At 41.7% G+C, this 19007-nt stretch overlaps 1 protein-coding gene across 3 annotated transcripts in view; it reads right to left on the bottom strand.

Annotated features, from left to right (window-relative positions):
• The window catches only part of LOC123372813 (leucyl and cystinyl aminopeptidase), a 93414-nt gene extending 74748 nt beyond the window's left edge, over positions 1-18666 (bottom strand). Inside the window, exon 1 of one of the 3 annotated variants that reach the window (XM_045021295.1) lies at positions 18438-18666. Coding sequence is in view for 1 of the 3 variants with exons in the window: in XM_045021294.1 (XP_044877229.1) it covers positions 16938-16956 (19 nt within the window). In the remaining 2 variants the exon portion in view is untranslated. Of the gene's footprint in view, positions 1-16937; positions 17392-18437 lie in introns of those variants that run through there. The other 2 variants (XM_045021296.1, XM_045021294.1) reach the window with 2 other exon arrangements.
• Between the last annotated feature and the right edge of the window lie 341 nt (positions 18667-19007).

Genomic DNA, 19007 nt, shown 5'->3' with positions numbered 1-19007 from the left:
CTATTTACTCAGTATCCAGAACACATCCTGCAGAAACTCTCAGATGTTGGTAAGACAGTTTCTGAGATCTGAACTAGTGAAGGACTGTACTGACAATAAGCTGCACATACAGATCTCTAATGCCTCTGGTCTTTATTCACGTCATAAAAGGTAATTTACTGCTTGCTATGAAAATTATGATCTGCTACTTCACTACTGGCTTTTCCAATGTTCAGCATCTACTATACTGCTCTGTTTTAAAGTGGTTCTTGGTCTTTAAGAAAAGAAGTTCATCTCTGAGGTAGTCGCCTTTTGATCATGTGTACATGAGGAAAAATGCCCTTTTATAAGATGTATATGAGTATAAGGTACTATTGTTTTTCAAGGGTGCGGGCACTGCTAGTTCTAGATTTGTTGATTGTGTGCAATTGCTTTGTTATACATTTCGTGATTAAATGAACAACAGCAGGAGTTTAAAAGATACAGAGTCACGGAGAACACTAACATTCATTCTGTTTGATTAGTAAAGGGGAAAAGGGGGGAAAAAAATCATCCAAAAGTGCTGCAAAATGTTCTTCATAATTTAAAAAGCAGGACATTGGAGGGGGAGGAGGGGAAATACAGAACAAATGCCCAAACTACTTGTTTGGTTTATCCACCTGTTATGTCTTGTCTTTTAGACTGCAAGTTCCCTGGAGCAGGGACTGTGCTCTGCACAATCTAGATCCTGCCACAATATAAATAAGCAGTAATCATTTCAAAAGGCAGGATTTTCAAGTGATTAGGGATTCTGGGAGCCCAACTTGACACAATATATGGGACCGGAGCTACAGGAACTGCTGAACACCCACCCTGCAAGAATCAGTCCTCTATGAAATACATTTTAATTTGGATACCCAACAACGGAGGCAACAACAACATCAACAACAAAATTCACAAGTCACTAATGAAACTCTTGGCCAAAACAAATACAGAAGCCATCAGAAGGATCATCCTTTATCCAAGGACACTTGAAAGATCTTTAAGAAAGTACTGCAATTAAAAACAAAAACAAAAAGTCACAGTAGACATTAAAGAAAATGGTGTGTACAGATTGTCATTTTTTTCATATTTTTGAACAACACTTTATAATTAAGGGTAGTCTTAGCCCCTATCCAATTTGTTCAAGGTTAGAAAGACACTTAGACAATTTAATCCCCAAAGCCTTGGGAACACGGGTTGTACAGATAGTATTTAGCAAACCTGGTACAGCATCTCCATCACTGGATTCCTTACACAACACAAAAATAGAAAGTTAGGCTCAGTCCAGTGGGGAAATGTCAGCTTAAATAAAGACAAGCTGGGTGAGGCAATCTCTTTTATTAGACCAACTTCTGTTGGTGAAGATGACAAACTTTCGAGAAAGGTCCTCAAGGTGACATTTGGCATACCTTTCTCAGACCTGAAGAGCTTTTTATAAGCGCAAAAGCTTGTCTCTCACCAACTGACATCAGTCCAATAAAAGATGTTACCTCACCCACACTGTCTCTCTAATATCCTGGGACTGACACAGCTACAACTACACTGCATACAATAGCTGAAAACAAAGGCCATGCAAAGAGTGGAATCCTAATAGTCTCAAAACATTTACTGAACAGCCAACGCTGCCAGAGAAAGGTGTGACATTATTGACATGAAATGTAACCTTAGATCATTCTTGCAACCACTGTTATATATTTGCAGCAAATATTGTACATAGGTTGTTGAGTGATGTGTCTATAAAAAGGTTATGATTTGCTGGTTATGATTATGCTATCTGTGTACATGTATCATAAATTTTGTATTTCGAGTTATAAATATTGGCTATGTACTTGTATCTCAATGCGTTTGATTCTAAGTAGCACCAGTGAAGCATTTGACCACCTTATTGAGAAGGGACTCTTCAAATTAAGTGCCCAATCAAGAAACACTTAACTGACAATGGACCTTGGAAGACTCCAATCCACATGAGAAGTCTTCCTGGAAACGTTCAAGGTAGCATCTGAGCAATGGCTTCTCTCCCTGTAAAGAACTGAGTTATACATGGACATGTGACTTGCCCATGTGACTCCAAACTCCATCTTGCTGCTGTGATTTTCCACAGTAAGAACAAAGGGGTGTCCTTCTACATGGCAGAGGATATAAAAGGCCCTAGAAACGCCTCCATTTTGTCTTCAATCTTGCATCTTAGCTCTGGAGGAACTTTACTACAATCTGAAGCTTTGAACAAAGGACTGAATGACCCATCCAAGCCAGAGACTTGATTTGAACCTGCAGTTTATTCCATCACTGCTACAAGCCTGGACCAAGAACTTTGCCATTACTGCACATAATTGATTCCATTTAATCAATTTTAGCTCTCATTTATATTTATTTTTATGAATAAACCTTTAGATTCTAAAGAATTGGCAATAACGTGATTGGTGGGTAAGATCCGACTTATATATTGACCTGGGTCTGGGGCTTGGTCCTTTGGGATTGAGAGAACCTTTTTCCTTTTACTGGGGTATTGGTTTTCATAACCATTCATCCCTATAAAAAGTAGCTGCTGGTGGGGATACTGGAGTGTCTAAAGGAATTGCTTGTATGACTGCCAGTTAGCCAGTGGGGTGAGACCAAAGTGCTCTCTGTTTGGCTGGTTTGGTCTGCCTTAATAGTAAAGAAAACCCATCCTTGGGCTGTAACTGCCCTGCTCTAAACAATTTGTCCTGAAATGATACTCTCAGTTGTGTCCCACTACAACTACACTGCATACAAAGCTGAAAACAAAGGCCATGCAAAGAGAGGAATCCTAATAGTCTCAAAACACCAAAAGGTCAGAACTTTTGGAAAGTCAACATCTAAGTCCTCTTGGCTAACCCAAATCCGTCAAGAGAGCCAGGATACCAAAAACTGACATTTCTTTTTAGCATTTGATACTCAAACTGCTGCACAAACATTAGTTAATCCACACCACCACCACCCAACGTAGGGTAGAAAGAATAGTCCAGCAATTAGGGTGCTACCTTAGGACTCTGGCAACGCTGGTTCAATTTGCAGTTCCACCACACACTTACTGCGTGACTTTCAGCAAGTCTACATAAAAGTTGGGGCTTGTCTACACAAAAGTTGTGTGCAATCACCCAGCATAGAGGCATTTACACCAATATAAAAAAAAAGTGTTCATAGGCACCTTTACATTGGTATAATTACATCCGCACTAAAACATATCCCTAACCAACATGGTTACACCAGTACAAGAACTGTGTAGTCTTCGTGCCTTAGTCTGTGTCTCGGTTCCCCATCTGTAAAAAGGGGATATGGCACTTCCCTACCTCATGGGGTGTTGTGAGTGTAACTATATTAAAACATTACAAGGAGAGCTCAAATACTACAGTAATAGGACCACGTAAGTACTTGAGAAAGAATTAATTATGTACTTTCTTCATTATGCAATTGTGTAAGCAGACAAGTTAAAGCCCTGATGCTACAATTGATTCCACAGGTTGGAACCAAATGCCCATGTGAAGCCCCGCTCACTTCAGTTGTAGGTCTTCCAGGACATGGGTAAGACACAATGGTGATGCAGCAGAGGGAAGTTTGCAGTGATGCTGCCTGTATTATTCTAGTTCTGAAAACTGTTTCCAATGCTGTCAAGCCAGCTTTATTATTATTAGTTTTGTTTTTTAAACAGAGACACAGAGACAGCACTGTATTTCATAGAAAAGGCATGTGTCATCTGTGCGTTTAGCTGATGAGAACGGGAGAGTCTGGTCACCTGAAACATCTTAAGCATTCTACCATAAACACTGAAACAGGAGAAAATGGAGACGTGGAAGATGTACACAGGGTGTTCAAAAACCAACTGCTCTTGGTGAAAACCTGACCTTACTGAAGCCAATGAGAGTTTTGACATTGGTGACTTTATCTCTGTGGATACAGAGATACTGTCTCCTTATGGTCCCAGCAATAGAGCACAAACATGCTGTTGCTATTTTTATAATGCTTCATAACTTTAGTGCAAACAGACACATGCTATCTCGGCACCACATGACCATTTAGCTGTAGTAACACCATACTCGTTGCTCATATTTGGAAGGTGACATCTAATTTCAGGAGGACAGATCAGGCTGCAGAAATAGTCAAACTGGTACGGTGTTCTTGACAAGCAGAGGTCTAGGTAACCACAATGATACAGCTTTTCAAATATGGCAGGGAGACACAAAACAAGGAGGTGAATAAGGGAAAGAGGAAGAGGATGCTCAGCAATACCAGAAACAGTTCACCTAAACAAACAAACAAAAACACAAAAACAAACTAAGTGGCAAGACAGATTTACCAAAGAGAGAAAACCAGAAATGTTTCTGGAAAGGTTTTGAAAATCTGAGCCTTAATATTTTAGAAACACAATTCATTGGTATTTTATAGCACCTTGATGCAGAAATGCATTTATTTTCTTTATAGATATTAAAAGAAAGGAGAAAACATCTCTTTCCAAAAGGAAAAAAAGCCAAAACAAGGGAATGGCAGCTCTGAGATGTGCATGGCATCTTTTTACTGAAATATTCTGCTCTCTCTGTCTTAGACGGACCCTTTTTGCTGGCACAATGAAATTTTCAGACTTAAGCTGCTCTGAAAAATAGGAGATAAAATGTCGATCTTTTTAGAAGCACCCAAGAAAAATAAATAGTGGCTTCAACAAAAAACGTTTCCTTAAAGTCTCTTCCGGACTTCTAATAAAACTGCAAATGCATTTTCTTTGGCAGGACTTCAGATTGAAGACTCAATTAGATTACCAAAAAAATCTACCAGTATATCTTTAAGTGTATAATCAGATTACTATTGATAGATCACTTCAAATTTAGAAGTCATCAGCAATTTTTGGGCAGGTGAGGAGAGTGATCATCTACTGTATACTTTAAATACTTAAGGACCAAACTGTCCTCTTACCACATGAATATGCAATTTAGACTCAATAGGGCACTAGTGGAATAAGGGGATATTCACCAAAAAGTTATTTATACCACACCCATCCATCTCCATAATAGCCTACTGCCTTACAAAACTAACTATCCATTAGTGATCTAACTGATAGATGTGAGTTATCATCTCACCCTCATTCCAGAAGTAGGTAGGATCACCTTGACTCTTGCACCCTTCCATTTCTGGAGTGAAATCTTGGCTCCAATGAAGTTGGTGGTTGAACTCCCATTTGACTCAGTGGAGCCACCATTTCAGCCTTATTCCCCATCCCATCCAAGCACCCGGAGGTGGGTGGGGAGGAGGAGGAGTTTGGGGATCTTTTTAAGATGTTAGTTTCCGATTTGCAATTAATATATTATACATTTTGAATGTTTTTCAAGAACATTAGCCCAGTGAGGCAATATAGAGTCATGCTGTGATAAAAACTTTGCATTTTGGATAATAGTGCTCAGTGGCACAGTTCAAGTAATTTGGACCAGAGGGACGGATTTTCAGAGTTGCTGAGCATTGACAGCTCTTACTGACTTCAGCTGGAGTTGTGGGTACTCAGCACCTGTGAAGATCAGGCCCATAATTAAAGTTATGACAAAGTTTCTGTTATGTGGCAAATGCAGACCTCCCTCTACAACTTTCTGGAAAATACTCCTCTTTGGAGTATAGTACTTACATGTGATCTCAGCCAGAAGTTTCCAGGGAAAGACTTTGCAGTTAACCCTGCTAGTAATTTGGTTTAAGAGATCATACACATAGTGGTGGTCGCTTTATTCTTTAATTACAATTCTCCAGCTCTACACCCAAATCTCTAATTTTAGAAGCACTAGATTAAAGCACATCCTCATCGACTCAGATAGCTCCATTCTCTCAGTGATGCACTGTGTGACCCAGTCTTACAAACAGGTACTGCATGATTAGAAATTTCTTTTCATAACTGGGATTTGGACTGAAAGTGAAAACCCCATTTTAAATTGGGAGAGGTTAATATAGCAAATGTTCTCTCCTCTACAGATTATTTATAATTTATATTGTTGTAGCACTTAGAGGTCTCAATCAGGGACTGGAGCCCACTGCAAAGTTCTTACAGTCTCAGTATATAGCAGGGGTCGGCAAGCTTTCAGAAGTGCTGTGCCGAATCTTCATTTATTCATTCTAATTTAAGATTTCACGTGCCAGTAACACATTTTAACGTTTTTTAGAAGGTCTCTTTCTATAAGTCTATAATATATAACTAAACTATTGTTGTATGTAAAGTAAATAAGGTTTTCTAAATGTTTAAGAAGCTTCATTTAAAATTAAATTAAAATGCAGAGCCCCCAGGACGGGTGGCCAGGACCCGGGCAGTGAGAGTGCCACTGGAGGGGGGGGGGGGAAATCAGCTTGCATACTGCCTTCGGCACGTGTGCCACAGGTTGCCTACCCCTGGTATATAGCAACAGACAGCAGGTGGCTACCGACAGGCAGACAGGGAACACATGGTAACAACGACATTATTAGGATTAGATTTACCCACTAGTTTCAACACATGCTGCATATTCAGTCAATGGGAAAAGATCACTGGTGTGTAATGAGGTTGTTTTTTTTAAATATATCATACTAATCAGAATATTCAGAGGCAAAATAGTTTGAGAAGAGAAGAAAAAACCTGACTGGACATCTGTATGTTATTGTTCTACCTGAATATTACAACTTTGTTTTATGGGACCCAGAAAAAGAACAATTTAAAAACTGACTCATGCATCAGCTTCTGTGTTTGTTGATCTTCAGGTTAATGATTATGCGCCTTGTAGGTGTATGGTCAACATCATTAATCTACTTTTCCTCGTCATCTCTCTCCTTTCTACAAGCTCCTTGCTCCTCTGAGTAGCCTCCTCCAAGAACATGCTCCAAAGTTAAGCCTATCTTTGAAAGCAGTATATTACGGTTTCAAATGTCCTTTTATTCTACCTTTGCAGATGCTACTGCCTCACATAAAAATGGATTATGCTTCATACTTGCCATGAGACCTTCCATTACATCCACCATGCTTCCAGCAGAGGACCAGAAATAATTCCTCCAACTCTTGTCAGTGATATTCCTTCATTGCCAGCAAGCAACAGGAGGTGCTCCCTGCAGCTGAGCATCCTGGCCCAACTTCTTACCAGTAAGCACAGTGAAAGAATAAGAGTCTCCCCACCACCACCATAATGCAGACCATATTGGAGCAGCACCTTGATATTATAAAAACCAGTGTGATCGAGTGTGACGCTTTTGACATCCAGAATGTCAATAAGCAGTTACACCATAAGGGGATAAAGTATCTTGTTAAAAAGCACATTCATAACTTTAAGCTCGACTGGTCCCATTGAAGTCAATATGATTATTAATGTGAGCAAAATTACATATCATCTTAACTGTTTGCTGAATCAGAGCCTTCATTTCCAATATTTTGTTTTATAGGTTTAACAGTTCTGTAAAATGCAAAGATACTCTACCAGTAGCAGTATTTAAAACAAAAAACAAAGTATACAACTTAATCATAGATTTTAATCTAAAATCACAATAGTACAAACTGTCAAATTAGTCTGACAGGGCCTCAACTTGATTTAAATTATTAAAAAAACCCAAGGGATGTAAATCATGATTTATAAGAATAAATAAGTTAAAAACATTTTGAATCACTTCACTTTGCAACCACAACAGGTACACCTCTACCCCGATATAACGCCATCCTTGGGAGCCAAAAAAAAATCTTACCACTTTATAGGTGAAACCGTGTTATCTCAAACTTGCTTTGATCTGCCGGAGTGCACAGGCCCCCCCGGGAGCACTGCTTTACTGCGTTATATCTGAATTCTGTTATCCTGGGTCGCGTTATATCGGGGTAGAGGTGTAGTTTATACAGAGAGCCAAATATCTAAACAATGACCTTTTATTTAATCGGTCTTTGCTCCACAACCTTCCTCCCTATCTCCCCACCCCCCTGGAAGACTACTCAAGTCTCTCTGCAGCCAGTGGAATTGTACCTAGAAGCTAAGGCTGCTTTAAATAACCCAGGGTTTGTTCTCTTTTCTCAGAGACATACTGATCATTTCTGCTATACAACCAAACTCTTACAACAACAGGAACAGCAGAGTGAGTTTGCTTCCAAACCTAGTTTGTTGCTGGTCAACTAACACAATGTTATCTACTCACAGCTTCCAGATCCAGAAACCCCGGGGCGGGGGGGGGGGGGGAGGTTGGGGGGGGAAGAAGAGGTCTGAAGTAATTCCTGAGAAAAACAGTGAAGAAATCATAGTAGATTCCAGTGGCTGGCACTACATATGAAAGACAAGTTTCCACCCGCAGCATCAAAAATAAAGTAGTAACTGAAAAAATGGACAGAATGGAGCAATAATTCCAACAAAGTGGAAATTATCTGCAAATTATATTATATAGTATAAAAAAATATATAAGTGACCAAATTACCTCTGCACAAGAGGCTTAAAAGGTTTAAACTCTTGAAATGAGTATGCTCATTCCAAAGATCAAGGAACACAGACATGATTTGGGAGGTGCGAAATATAATACCCAGGAGTAAGTCTTTGAAATAAGCTACACATTTTGCACTGACATGCATGTTACTCCTTTGATATCAGCTTGTAATCTTGGGAAATACACAACAATTATGAGGTCACTACAATCTGAAAAGTGGTGCTACACAATTTTATTTTATTTTATTGGGGCGGGGGGAAAAGAGAAATACTGCCAGGGTTAAGTCTCTGGAAAGACAAAGAAATGCCCGTAATACAAAACAAAGGATGAATTCCCTGTTGAAAATATTGTAACGGAGGTGGGGGGGGAAATCCTTTAAGAGATCTAATATAGGGCACTACTCAAATATGTGGACAACTAAGGCCTGGTCTACACTAAGGGGGGGGGGGTCGAACAATGGGACCCAAGTTCGACTGACTTACCCGTCCAGACATGGCGGGGTCGAACTCCGCGGCTCCAAGGTCGACTCCGCCACCGCCGTTCGCGGTGGTGGAGTTCCGGAGTCGACCGGAGCGCACGGGGAGTTCGAACTATTGCGTCTTGATTAGACGCGATAGTTCGAACTCTGGGAAGTCAAACTCACCGCGTCGACCCGGACGGTGAGTATAGACCTACCCTAAGAGACAATCCCTAAATTAAACAGGGATAAAACTTAACCTGTGGAAACAGTTTCATATATACTATCCTAAAGAGGCCATCTCACTAAGTGTACTCTGCAATATTTACTAACAGAGGATGAAATCACAGCTCCACTGAAGTTCATAGCAAAATTTCCATTGACTTCAGAGGAGCCAGGATTTTACTCTTAGTTTTTACATATTGAAGCCAAAGAGTCCGGTAGCTGAGCAAAGTACTATTCAAAATAAATTAGAATGTCAGATTTGGGCACCAAGAGCTTGTTCAGCTCTTCCTAGGGAGACAAAAGCTCACACTGAAATAAGAGAGAGCGAATTCACTTGCTGAGGCACAGAATAGGGCCTTAACAGAGAAGAGTATTCACTTTGGTTAGATTGGAGAAGATATAATTTATCTCAATCATGGATTGCATTGGTCATCTGGCATTTCTGCCTTTCCTGTTTCCTTCAGGATTCTCTTTCTGCTCTTTTTTTGCCTTAGGGTATGTAGTGTTTCTAATCGGGTTTCCTAGTCAGATAATTTAAGTACAGTGTACTTACATCCCTGTAGGCAATATCAAGATACTTAAGTATACATTACTACAAGCATGTTGTGTATGTACTTTTCAAATACCCAACAGCAGACACAGTCTATCTAACAAAAATTATATTAATATAGCTGTATTGAACTATGCTAATCTATTTTAGAATTTAATTAGGTTTCATTTAAAAATGCCACTGAACTAAAATTTCATAAGTAGCAGCTGCCCTGTGTAAGAATAGCTCTAAGAGGCCAAGAAAGTGTACGGTCTTCCCCCATGAAGGAGTTCAAACATCAAAGGACACAGTCAAACAGTTTGCTTTGGGTAGTTTCTTTTCTTTGGAAAGCCCTTTTTGAAACTTGTTCTTTTTTCCCTACTATTTTGTCCTCTTTTCTCCTCTCCCGCCCATCTCTTACAAGGCTCTTTTCAGTAGAGTTTCTTTTACTCTGTTTGCACCACAATCGGCAAAAGCCAACCTGCTCCTGGGAATGGCGAGCCAAATCCAACCCAGATGAAACTCAGCTGAATCAGTGGTGTCATACCAGGGATGAATTTGGCCCCTTATTATTACCGGAGAGCCAGCCAAGAGATAACAATATTGTTTTTTATTAGCTAGCTAAATGGAGGTTGTTTTATGTTATCTTGTAATGGTTTTCCAAGATTCCTTACAGGTAGCTGTTTGTTATAGGGCCTGCAGATAGCAGGCTTTACACATGTGAGTAGCCTCAGAGACATCATGAGTATGGGCTGCTGGATTACACAGCAGTAAGTCATCATGCCGAAGAGAGCACAAGAAGAGAAAAGTTAAATACTTTTACTGATGACAGACATTTTAAGGTCAAAATAAGCTTTCAACCTCTTAGACTTGCGGGACATCTCCCAGACATCTAAGGGTTTGAGTTAACTAACTGGGATAGCATCCCACCAATGACAGAGATAGGGTCAATGGTTGTGCTAACTTTAGGACAAGAGGATTTCACCCTTCCTTGTTGTTCCTGACACTTCCCAAAGTGTGACTTAACTTATCTGGCAACAGGAACTTCTTCCTTTGTTACTTTCACCATCACCACTATCAAAATTGCTTCCAGTTCTAGTGCCTTGTTTAAGCACCGAACTAACAACAGCCTGAGTGTGCAGTGTAAAGCCCCATTAGAAAGATGGTAGAGTTTAGATCTGCATATACCAATGGAGCAATGAGGGGATAATCCATCCATAATCTGGCTCTGGTGAGACTGTACCTGGAGTATTGTGTTCAGATCTGGGTACCTCATTGCTAAAAAGATACGGGGAAGGACAAGGTGTTGGATATGGATTTTGGAGGAAAGAAAGAATGAAGTACACAAACTGTGCAGAGCTATGTCCCCTTAAGTGTTTTGGTGGAAAGGGATTATTTAGTAATGTGGCACACCTCACAACAATGGGATGAAATTAAGAAGAAAAATATTAGGCAAGCTATTCTGACAGTGAGATCTATTAGACTCTAGAATTGTTTCCCCAAAGAAAGTGGTGGAACCACTCACTGCTGGGAGAAACCACCACAAACAAAACAAAACAAAACAAAAAAAACGCACCCACAAACACAACACTACTGAGAACAATCTTGCACTGTCAGGATGATGAGCTAATTGATTTAATAGATCTTATCCATACCTTTTATAGGATTCAGTGATACGGTGCGGACAAGTAGCCTCCCTTCTGATCCATAATAGGACAGTGCATAATGCTGACAGAGAAGGATAAGAGTATTGCAACAGTGGATTTGGATTTGTATGGGCATGCTCCTGCAACTGAGAATACACTCTGTACACCTAACAATACTAGTTCCCAAAAGGAAGTATTTTTAGAAGTCATAAAACAGCTGAAATAAGTCCATTACCAAATCAACATTTTTCCTACAAATTTTAGTAGCAAAACTGGCTTATTTCTACTGTCTGCAACTCATTTCACTTTGCTCATCAATTTATTCTAATTAGATTTAATCTTAATTTCTGAGTTTATTTGTTTTGTCAAAAAAATGCACACCATAAATCAAAGGGTTCACCCTTTCTGCTTTTTGGCAGATCTCAACAAGCTATTCTTTCTCTAGATAATTGTTTCTTGTTTCAACCCATCTGTTTCAAACAAGTGACATGTAGAAACATTGCAAATATCTCCACCTCTATTTTTTCCCCTCCTTTTATAAAGGAAACCCTTAGCAATCTATTTATGCCTTCTACATTTTACAGGAAATGTTGAAAAGAGAACCTCCTCAGACACTTCAAACTGAAAGTAAAAACACAAACCTTGCAAGACATTTTGCAATATCATTAAGGAACATACAGAACTATAGAACAAATGCCATATGGCCAAGTTCTGCCACCCTTACTCACTTTGACTAATACTTACCTCCTCAAGTAATCCTATCAATTTCTAGTGGGACCATCCATAGAATCATAGAAATGCAAAGGACCTCAAGAGGTCATCAAGTCCAGCCCCTGCACTAAGGTAGGGTTCAGTACACCTAGGCCATCCATATTCTTAAAAACACTTGAACGATAAGTATTTCACACTCACATCACCCTTGCTGCAGATTAACCCCATTACTTCTTGTCCTACCCTTGACAGACATGGAGACCAACATATCAAAGTCCTGCTTATGACAAGCCTTAACATATCTGAAGACTTATCAGGTCCCCTCTCAGTCTTCTTTTCTCGAGACTGAACATGCCCAGTTTATTTAACCTTTCCCCATAGGTCAGATTTTTTTCTATACCTTATCATTTTGGTTGCCCTATTCTGGACTCTAGGAAAGATGTGGACAAATTGGCAAAAGTGTGTCCAGTTGCAGGTGCCACAAGACTCCAGCTGAGACCTCACCAGTGCTAAGTAGAGCAGGCCAATTATCTCCTGTGTCTTACATACACTCATATCCCAGAATGATAGCCTTTTCCAAAACTGCATGAAATTGATGGTTCATATTCAATTTGTGATCCACTATAAACCCCAATCCTTTTCAGCAGTGATACAAAATGAGGAGTAACTGGCTAAGCAGTATTTGTGCATTTGATTTCTCCTTTCTAAATAGTACTTTGCACTAGTCTTTATTGCATTTAATCTTGGTTGATTTCAGACAAATTCTCTGTATTCGTCACAGTAATCATGAATTCTAATCCTATCAGTCAAAGCGCTAGGAACCCTCCCATCTTAGTGTCATCTGGCAATTTTATTTTATAAGCTTACTCTTCACTCCATTATCCAAATCATTAAACAAAAATATTGACGAGTACTGGACCCAGGACAGATCCCTGCAAGATCCCGCTAGATATGCCCTCCCAGTTTGATAGCAAGCCATTGAAAATCTCTCTATTTAAAAAGTAGTTATGAATTGTAAACCCATTTAATAGTTATTTAATCTAAGCCACATTTCCCTACTTTATGAGAACGTCATGTGGGACCGTGTTAGAAGCCTTACTTAAAGAAAAGAAAAAGAAATCACATCTATGGCTTTCTTCTCCCCGTGGCCAGTAACCCCCTCAAAGGAGAAACTTAAGAACAAATCACACCAAACCAACAATAAATCCATGCTGGCTATTGCTTATCATCCTATTACTGTGGAGGTGCCTACAAACTGATTGTTCAATACTTGGAAAGATACTGGAACAAATTAATATTAAAGAGAAGATGACATCCCAGGTCAGTACAATATTTACCCTTCTCCAGTCCTCTAGGACTCTCTCTTAAATTGTAGTCCAATTTACAGAAGTACTGCAGTCACAGACAAAAACCAGAGACTTATGCAACAGTATGGGCCTTTGAGCCAGCATGTTTGTTTTGGTTAGATTGTGATTAGCCAGGTTGTAAAAAGGGTCTCCTATTGATTCCTGTGTTTAATTACTTATTAAAGAACAAAAAACAAACAAACACTATGACCAAGGGATTTATAAACGCAGTTATTTAGGCCCTCATCTTGTAATGACCTGCTCTGGCAGCCCCTGGCCTTACTGCCCACAGAGGACCAGGACCTATGTTTTGATCCAGGGTTTAACGAAAGACACACACACACACACTTTTTTTGTAGGCAAAGAAAGCCATAGCCTTCAAGTATTTATGCACACACTTAACACTCCACATGGGAATTGTCCTACTGAAGTGACTACTTGGGCAAGTAACGTTAAGCATAGACAAAAATATTTGCAGGATCAGGGCTATCATTCATGTTTAGAGGCAGGAACCTGTGTTTTCCTCTTATTTTAAGAACTGTTTCCCATCACAAAAGAAACGTTGACTAGAAGAACTGTGCCTTTCGGCTTGTCTACAGCTGAAATGCTAGAGGCACAGCTTCAGCACTGCAGCTGTGCTGTGCCACAGCACATCAGTTCAGACACTACCCATCCTGATAGCAGATACCCAAGAGGTGGAAGCTAAGTCGAAGGAAGAATTCTGCACTCAACCTAGCACTGCCTACACTGGGGTTGGGTCAGCATAGCTACGTCTCTTAGGGGTGTGGATTTTTCACCCCCCAAGAGACGTAACTATGCCAATGTGAGTTCCCATGGATGCTCCCTTATCTGAAGGGTTAGGTGTCAAGAAAGAGGAAATGATCCTTGACACCAAACTGTCACATAATACCCCTAAGCGTCAAGGGGAGTTTTGCATAAAATGAACTTGTGGACTAGAGCCCACAGTCCTCAGGGTGTGGTCAGTTTTCTCTCTTTTTCTGTTAAGAGAGAAAGCAAAAGCAAAGTGAACCAAAGGGTGGGGTTTTTTTGTTTGTTTGTTTTTTAAATAATGTTATTTGCTGAAATGATTCAATGCTCATACAAGGTGCAAGACTGCCAGCCCTAGAAACTAACTCTGTGTTCAGAAAGCCAGCAGTATGAATGTTCCCAGTTATTCGAGTGTGAGCAACAACACATCTCAACGTCTCATACTCTGACTATCATGAAAATCCCCTGTAGCTTCCTTTTGTGGGAGGAAATTGCAGCTTGTCTTTAACCTGGAGGATTGCTCCAAACACTCCCACCACCACCCTTCACCCAAAGGTATGTGTTTTAGCTTCCTGGAGGAAAGGAGGTTCTATTCCCAGCCCCTTCAACTACGATTGCCAATTTTGGTTGGACGTATTCCTGGAGATTTCATGTGACACTCTTTAATTAATCTTTAATTCCTGGGGACTCCAGGCCAATGCTGGAGGGTTGGTAACCCTATCGCCAACACAACTCCTCCATTAGCAGCAGAGACCACTTTTGAGCAGTGTTTCGGGGCCTACCACACTTCTCTGCTGCAGCCTTGGTGAGAAAAGAGCAGAATTCAAACACCACTCTCCTGCATGACAGTGAAGTACTATTAACCCAGATCCAAGGCTTTTGGAGTGAGGTTATTAACATGGCAGCACATATTCTTCAACATAAAAGCATGTACTTCTAGATCTTAAGTGATTTCCTTTATTAAAAATACCTCCTACAAACTAGGTTTCTGCTCATAGAGATGTAATCTTTTCCCAGATGTACAAAGAGCACAGAATATAAACTCTTTGACTGTAATAAGTTCTTAATATATTCTAAGTGACTGCCTACTTTGTTTATATTCTTGCTAAATCCTGGGAAGACTCCTATACTGAACAAGCTTCAATTTATTTAGTGATAATATGCAGTAGCGCTTAAACCAACTTTAAAGGGCCATCTCAAAAGTCAAAAGGGCAAAACATTTACAAAGTTAAGACTATCACCACTCCTATTTGGACATGCAAACATGAGGCTCTTTGGAGAAAAGCTAGCGTAATACTGGCATGACAAAAATATCTCATTAAGTTGACTAGAAAGGTCCAGTTTTCACTGCAAAGGCATTTCTCTGAATTTTGAAGCAGTTACTACATTATGGCTTGACAAATCACTGAGAAACTCAAGTACAATGCAGCGAATTCTGCCTGAGTTTCAGCTTTCACTCTTAATTCTTTTACTTGTATAACTTAACTGACCAAGACCCTGACCACATGTCCTTCAGAACCTCTCAGTATTTTTAATAAGTAGTAGTATACTACACTCACTGTCCTGTCCAAATTCTATTGTAGACCTCTACTTTCAAATTCCCTGCAGTTTCAAATGGTTTGGGCAACTTCATGTTCTGCCTTTAGCTGTTGGGAAGTGTTGCTTTTACACAGCTGCTGCATTCCACCCCAGACATGATTGCATTTTAACAATGGATGCAGAAACTCTAGTTGAATCTCACCTTTGTAAGGTAAGAATATACAAATCTTACCTATATGCTTTCAGAGTCTCATCTGAAAGGCAAAAGGAAATGCACAGTACTGCTGAAGCTGCATGGAAATAGTTTTGCAAGCCACTCTGTTGTGTGGTTAGGGGGGAGGCGGGAGGAAAGAGAGCACCTGCCCTTGTTTTCCTATTTCAATCTCTCCTCATTTTTGATTGGCTATTGACATTGTCTCTGGTGATTGAGTCATTTACATAATCATAGGATCTTGTTCCTTAGTTGCCCGTTGCCTATTCTCCACTGTCTATGCAAGTACTAACTCTAATGATGAGGGCCATGTATCTGAGCAAGAGCATTATTTGCCTGTTGTGTGTACCTCAGCGAAGCTCAGATACGGTTATGTTAGGTCCCACAGAGGATTATGACAGTGCTTGGGAAATAAACAAGAGCACATGAACTCCGCAGAAACAAAGAATCTGGTTCTCATGTGCTCTTGTAATTAAAAAGAAAAAAATTGCAGCAAAACTGCTCCCACATGGGAGGGTTTACAATTTTCAATTATCTGTTAGCAGCATTTTAAAGAAGCCTTTAACCCAGGCTCACTGGGCCACACCAGCTTGTGTTTCAGGACAGGAGGTGGTCAGGGAATGAGTGGCCAGGCTGCCTTCCACCAGCCCGCAAGGCGAACTCCTGCCAGCTAAAACACTTTCCTCCCTGCCGTGCTGTAGCCGTGGTGGGCCCAGGATATTAGAGAGGAGGTGGGCGAGGTAAGATCTTCCATCAGACCAAGAAAAACTATTACCGCCCCCATCTTGTCAAACTTTCTTCAGTGAGTCTTCAGTGTTGCAGCTGAGCTGGCTCCCTGCTCTGCTGCACCCCCAGGGCACTGGGCAGGGTGGGGTGCAGGAGCTGTGGGCATGCGTTGGGTGGGTGCTCCCCCCCGCCCGGAGCCCCCTGACCTTGAGCGTGCCCTGTGGGGCCTGCGCACTCAGCAGAGGCACGGAGTCAGGGGCTCCCTCTGGCAGGGCCGCGCCGGGGCCGGGGCAGCTGCCGCCAGCATCAAGGCTGCAGCGAGGAGTCCGCTTGCAGCAGGGCGCGGCCAGTGCCCGCGGCGCCACTCACTCACCGTGGGGGAACGGCTCCATTTTCCTGCGGGATCCCTCAGCCGGCAGAGCCCAGGCACGGAGGAAGCGAAGAGCACAGAGCAGCAGCGGCTGCCGGGCTGCGCCCCCTCAGTCCTGCTGCATGCTGCCGGGGCGGGCGCTCCGCTCAGTCCTGCTGCTGTGGGTCATGCACGAGTCACTGCGGCCGGCAGCTCAAGTGCTGCAGCCCGGCTGGCTGGACTGGGGAGGCGGCGCGGCGCGGGGAGCTCCCCGCCCCCTTGCACGGGGCTCCGGCTCGGCTCGGCTCTTCCTAGCAGCTTCGCCTTTGCACCAAGCCCCAAACGACCATTTTCTGCTCTGGCCTCTCTGCTGCTCCGAGCCGAGCCCTCGCTTCCCCCGCCTGGGCTGGGCCGCTGCTTCGCAGGGCTCCTCCTCCCGCTGCTGCCTCGCTAAGCTGCCAGGGGCAGGAGGCGGCTGGTTTCTCCTGCCTCAGCTGTGCTCGCCCGCAGCTCCGCGCCTTTAACCTCGCCCAGCCCTGAAGGAGCCGCTCTCCCTTTCCTGCCCGCCTGCAGGGGCACTGAGACCGAGCCACCGCTCTAAGCCTGGCCTGCCACTCCAGGGGCGCAACCACCTCTTCCCTGAGCAGCGCAAGCGGGGGGGCTGGAGCCATTGAACCAAGCTGTAACGCCTGTATATGATGGAAACCACCTCAAACCCAGGGGGTGCAAGAGCACCCCTACTTCCAGCACCTACGAGAATGTGTTTAATACTCCTGAGAATAGCAGATTTCAGCATACCCTAGGGACCCATAAACACTGATGCATGTGCATAGCTTTTACTCACAAAAGCAGTCCCACTGGCTCGAAAGATATTGACATAAATGTCTGCAGGCTTTGGGGTACAACACACCACTATGGGAACTACTTAACATTTGGGACAGAAGTAGTATCTCCACATCACACAATTTCAATCACAAGTCTCACTATGTTTGTTTTTCTTAAAGCGCTCTCTCTCTCTCGGCCTGTGATGAAAGCCAAGATTCTCAAGTCCTGGGGGCGGGGGAAGCTTGAAGATGTGACATGATACCCTGAAGATCCATGAACAAGGAAAGGCTTTTTTGCCCCCCCCCTCCCTTTTTTTAATTTAAGCTAATTTATTATTTGAGTGCTAACTTATGATTCTTAAGCACTTGGATCAGCAAAAGTGAGACAGTCAAGGAAATCCAATATAATGGAAGTGAAACTGCTTGGGAGACTCAGTTACCAGAATTAGAATTTAACATTAGCACTAACTCATAATCTTGCACAAAGTTCAATTAGTGCTAAAAGCAATTTAAACTATCAATATATTGTTACATCCCATGCAAAAGAGGATACCTCCAGCAACATGGGGCCCTGTGTAACACCAGAGCCAGGCACTGTTTCTGTCCTGACTTAAAATAAAAAGTGCTGACTATTGAATCAGCAACACCATTTGTTCTAACAGCTGGGATCTCCCTGGAGGTTTCCTATGTAAGTACTTACCCTGCTTGACCCAAATGTAAATAAATTAAATCAACATTAATTTCCTGGGCAGCAGACTCTACAGTGTTGGGATGCTACACCATATCAAATGGAGACTACACACAGACTTGTACTACAAATAATTTTGTCTTGGTTGCTCTATCAGTCCTTCCACCATCCTAGCTTCCTCAATGAAACTTGAAACACCTTCTCCTGTTATGTTCTGATAGTCAAATAATGCATTCTTCTGAGACAGCTCCTGCTGGAAATCCAAACTAAAATCTCCATCTAGTCCACCTTTATGGGCATGCTGAACTTTATGCACCTGGATTGTCTGATTGAAGTCAATTTCCCAAGAAGTCAGTGGGACAGCTCAGGTGCAACATGTGATTGTTTCCAGGTGGTGCTAACTTATAGCTGGGCAAAACTGGGCTGATAGAGTTTTTAATGTAATGCTTTCTATACAAGTTTTGTTTAGGACAAGGCTAACAAGAAAGCTATCAATTAACTGTGCTTAAATTTTTTGTTCATAAGACTACAATTTCTAGAATATTAAAAAGACAAATCCTATAGGGATCTAAGAAATAGACA

The sequence above is a fragment of the Mauremys mutica genome, chromosome 6, assembly GCF_020497125.1.
Source record: "Mauremys mutica isolate MM-2020 ecotype Southern chromosome 6, ASM2049712v1, whole genome shotgun sequence".
In the NCBI taxonomy this organism is placed as follows: domain Eukaryota; kingdom Metazoa; phylum Chordata; order Testudines; family Geoemydidae; genus Mauremys; species Mauremys mutica.
Note: the sequence above shows the minus strand (reverse complement) of the source record. Positions and strands in the feature narration are given on the sequence as shown.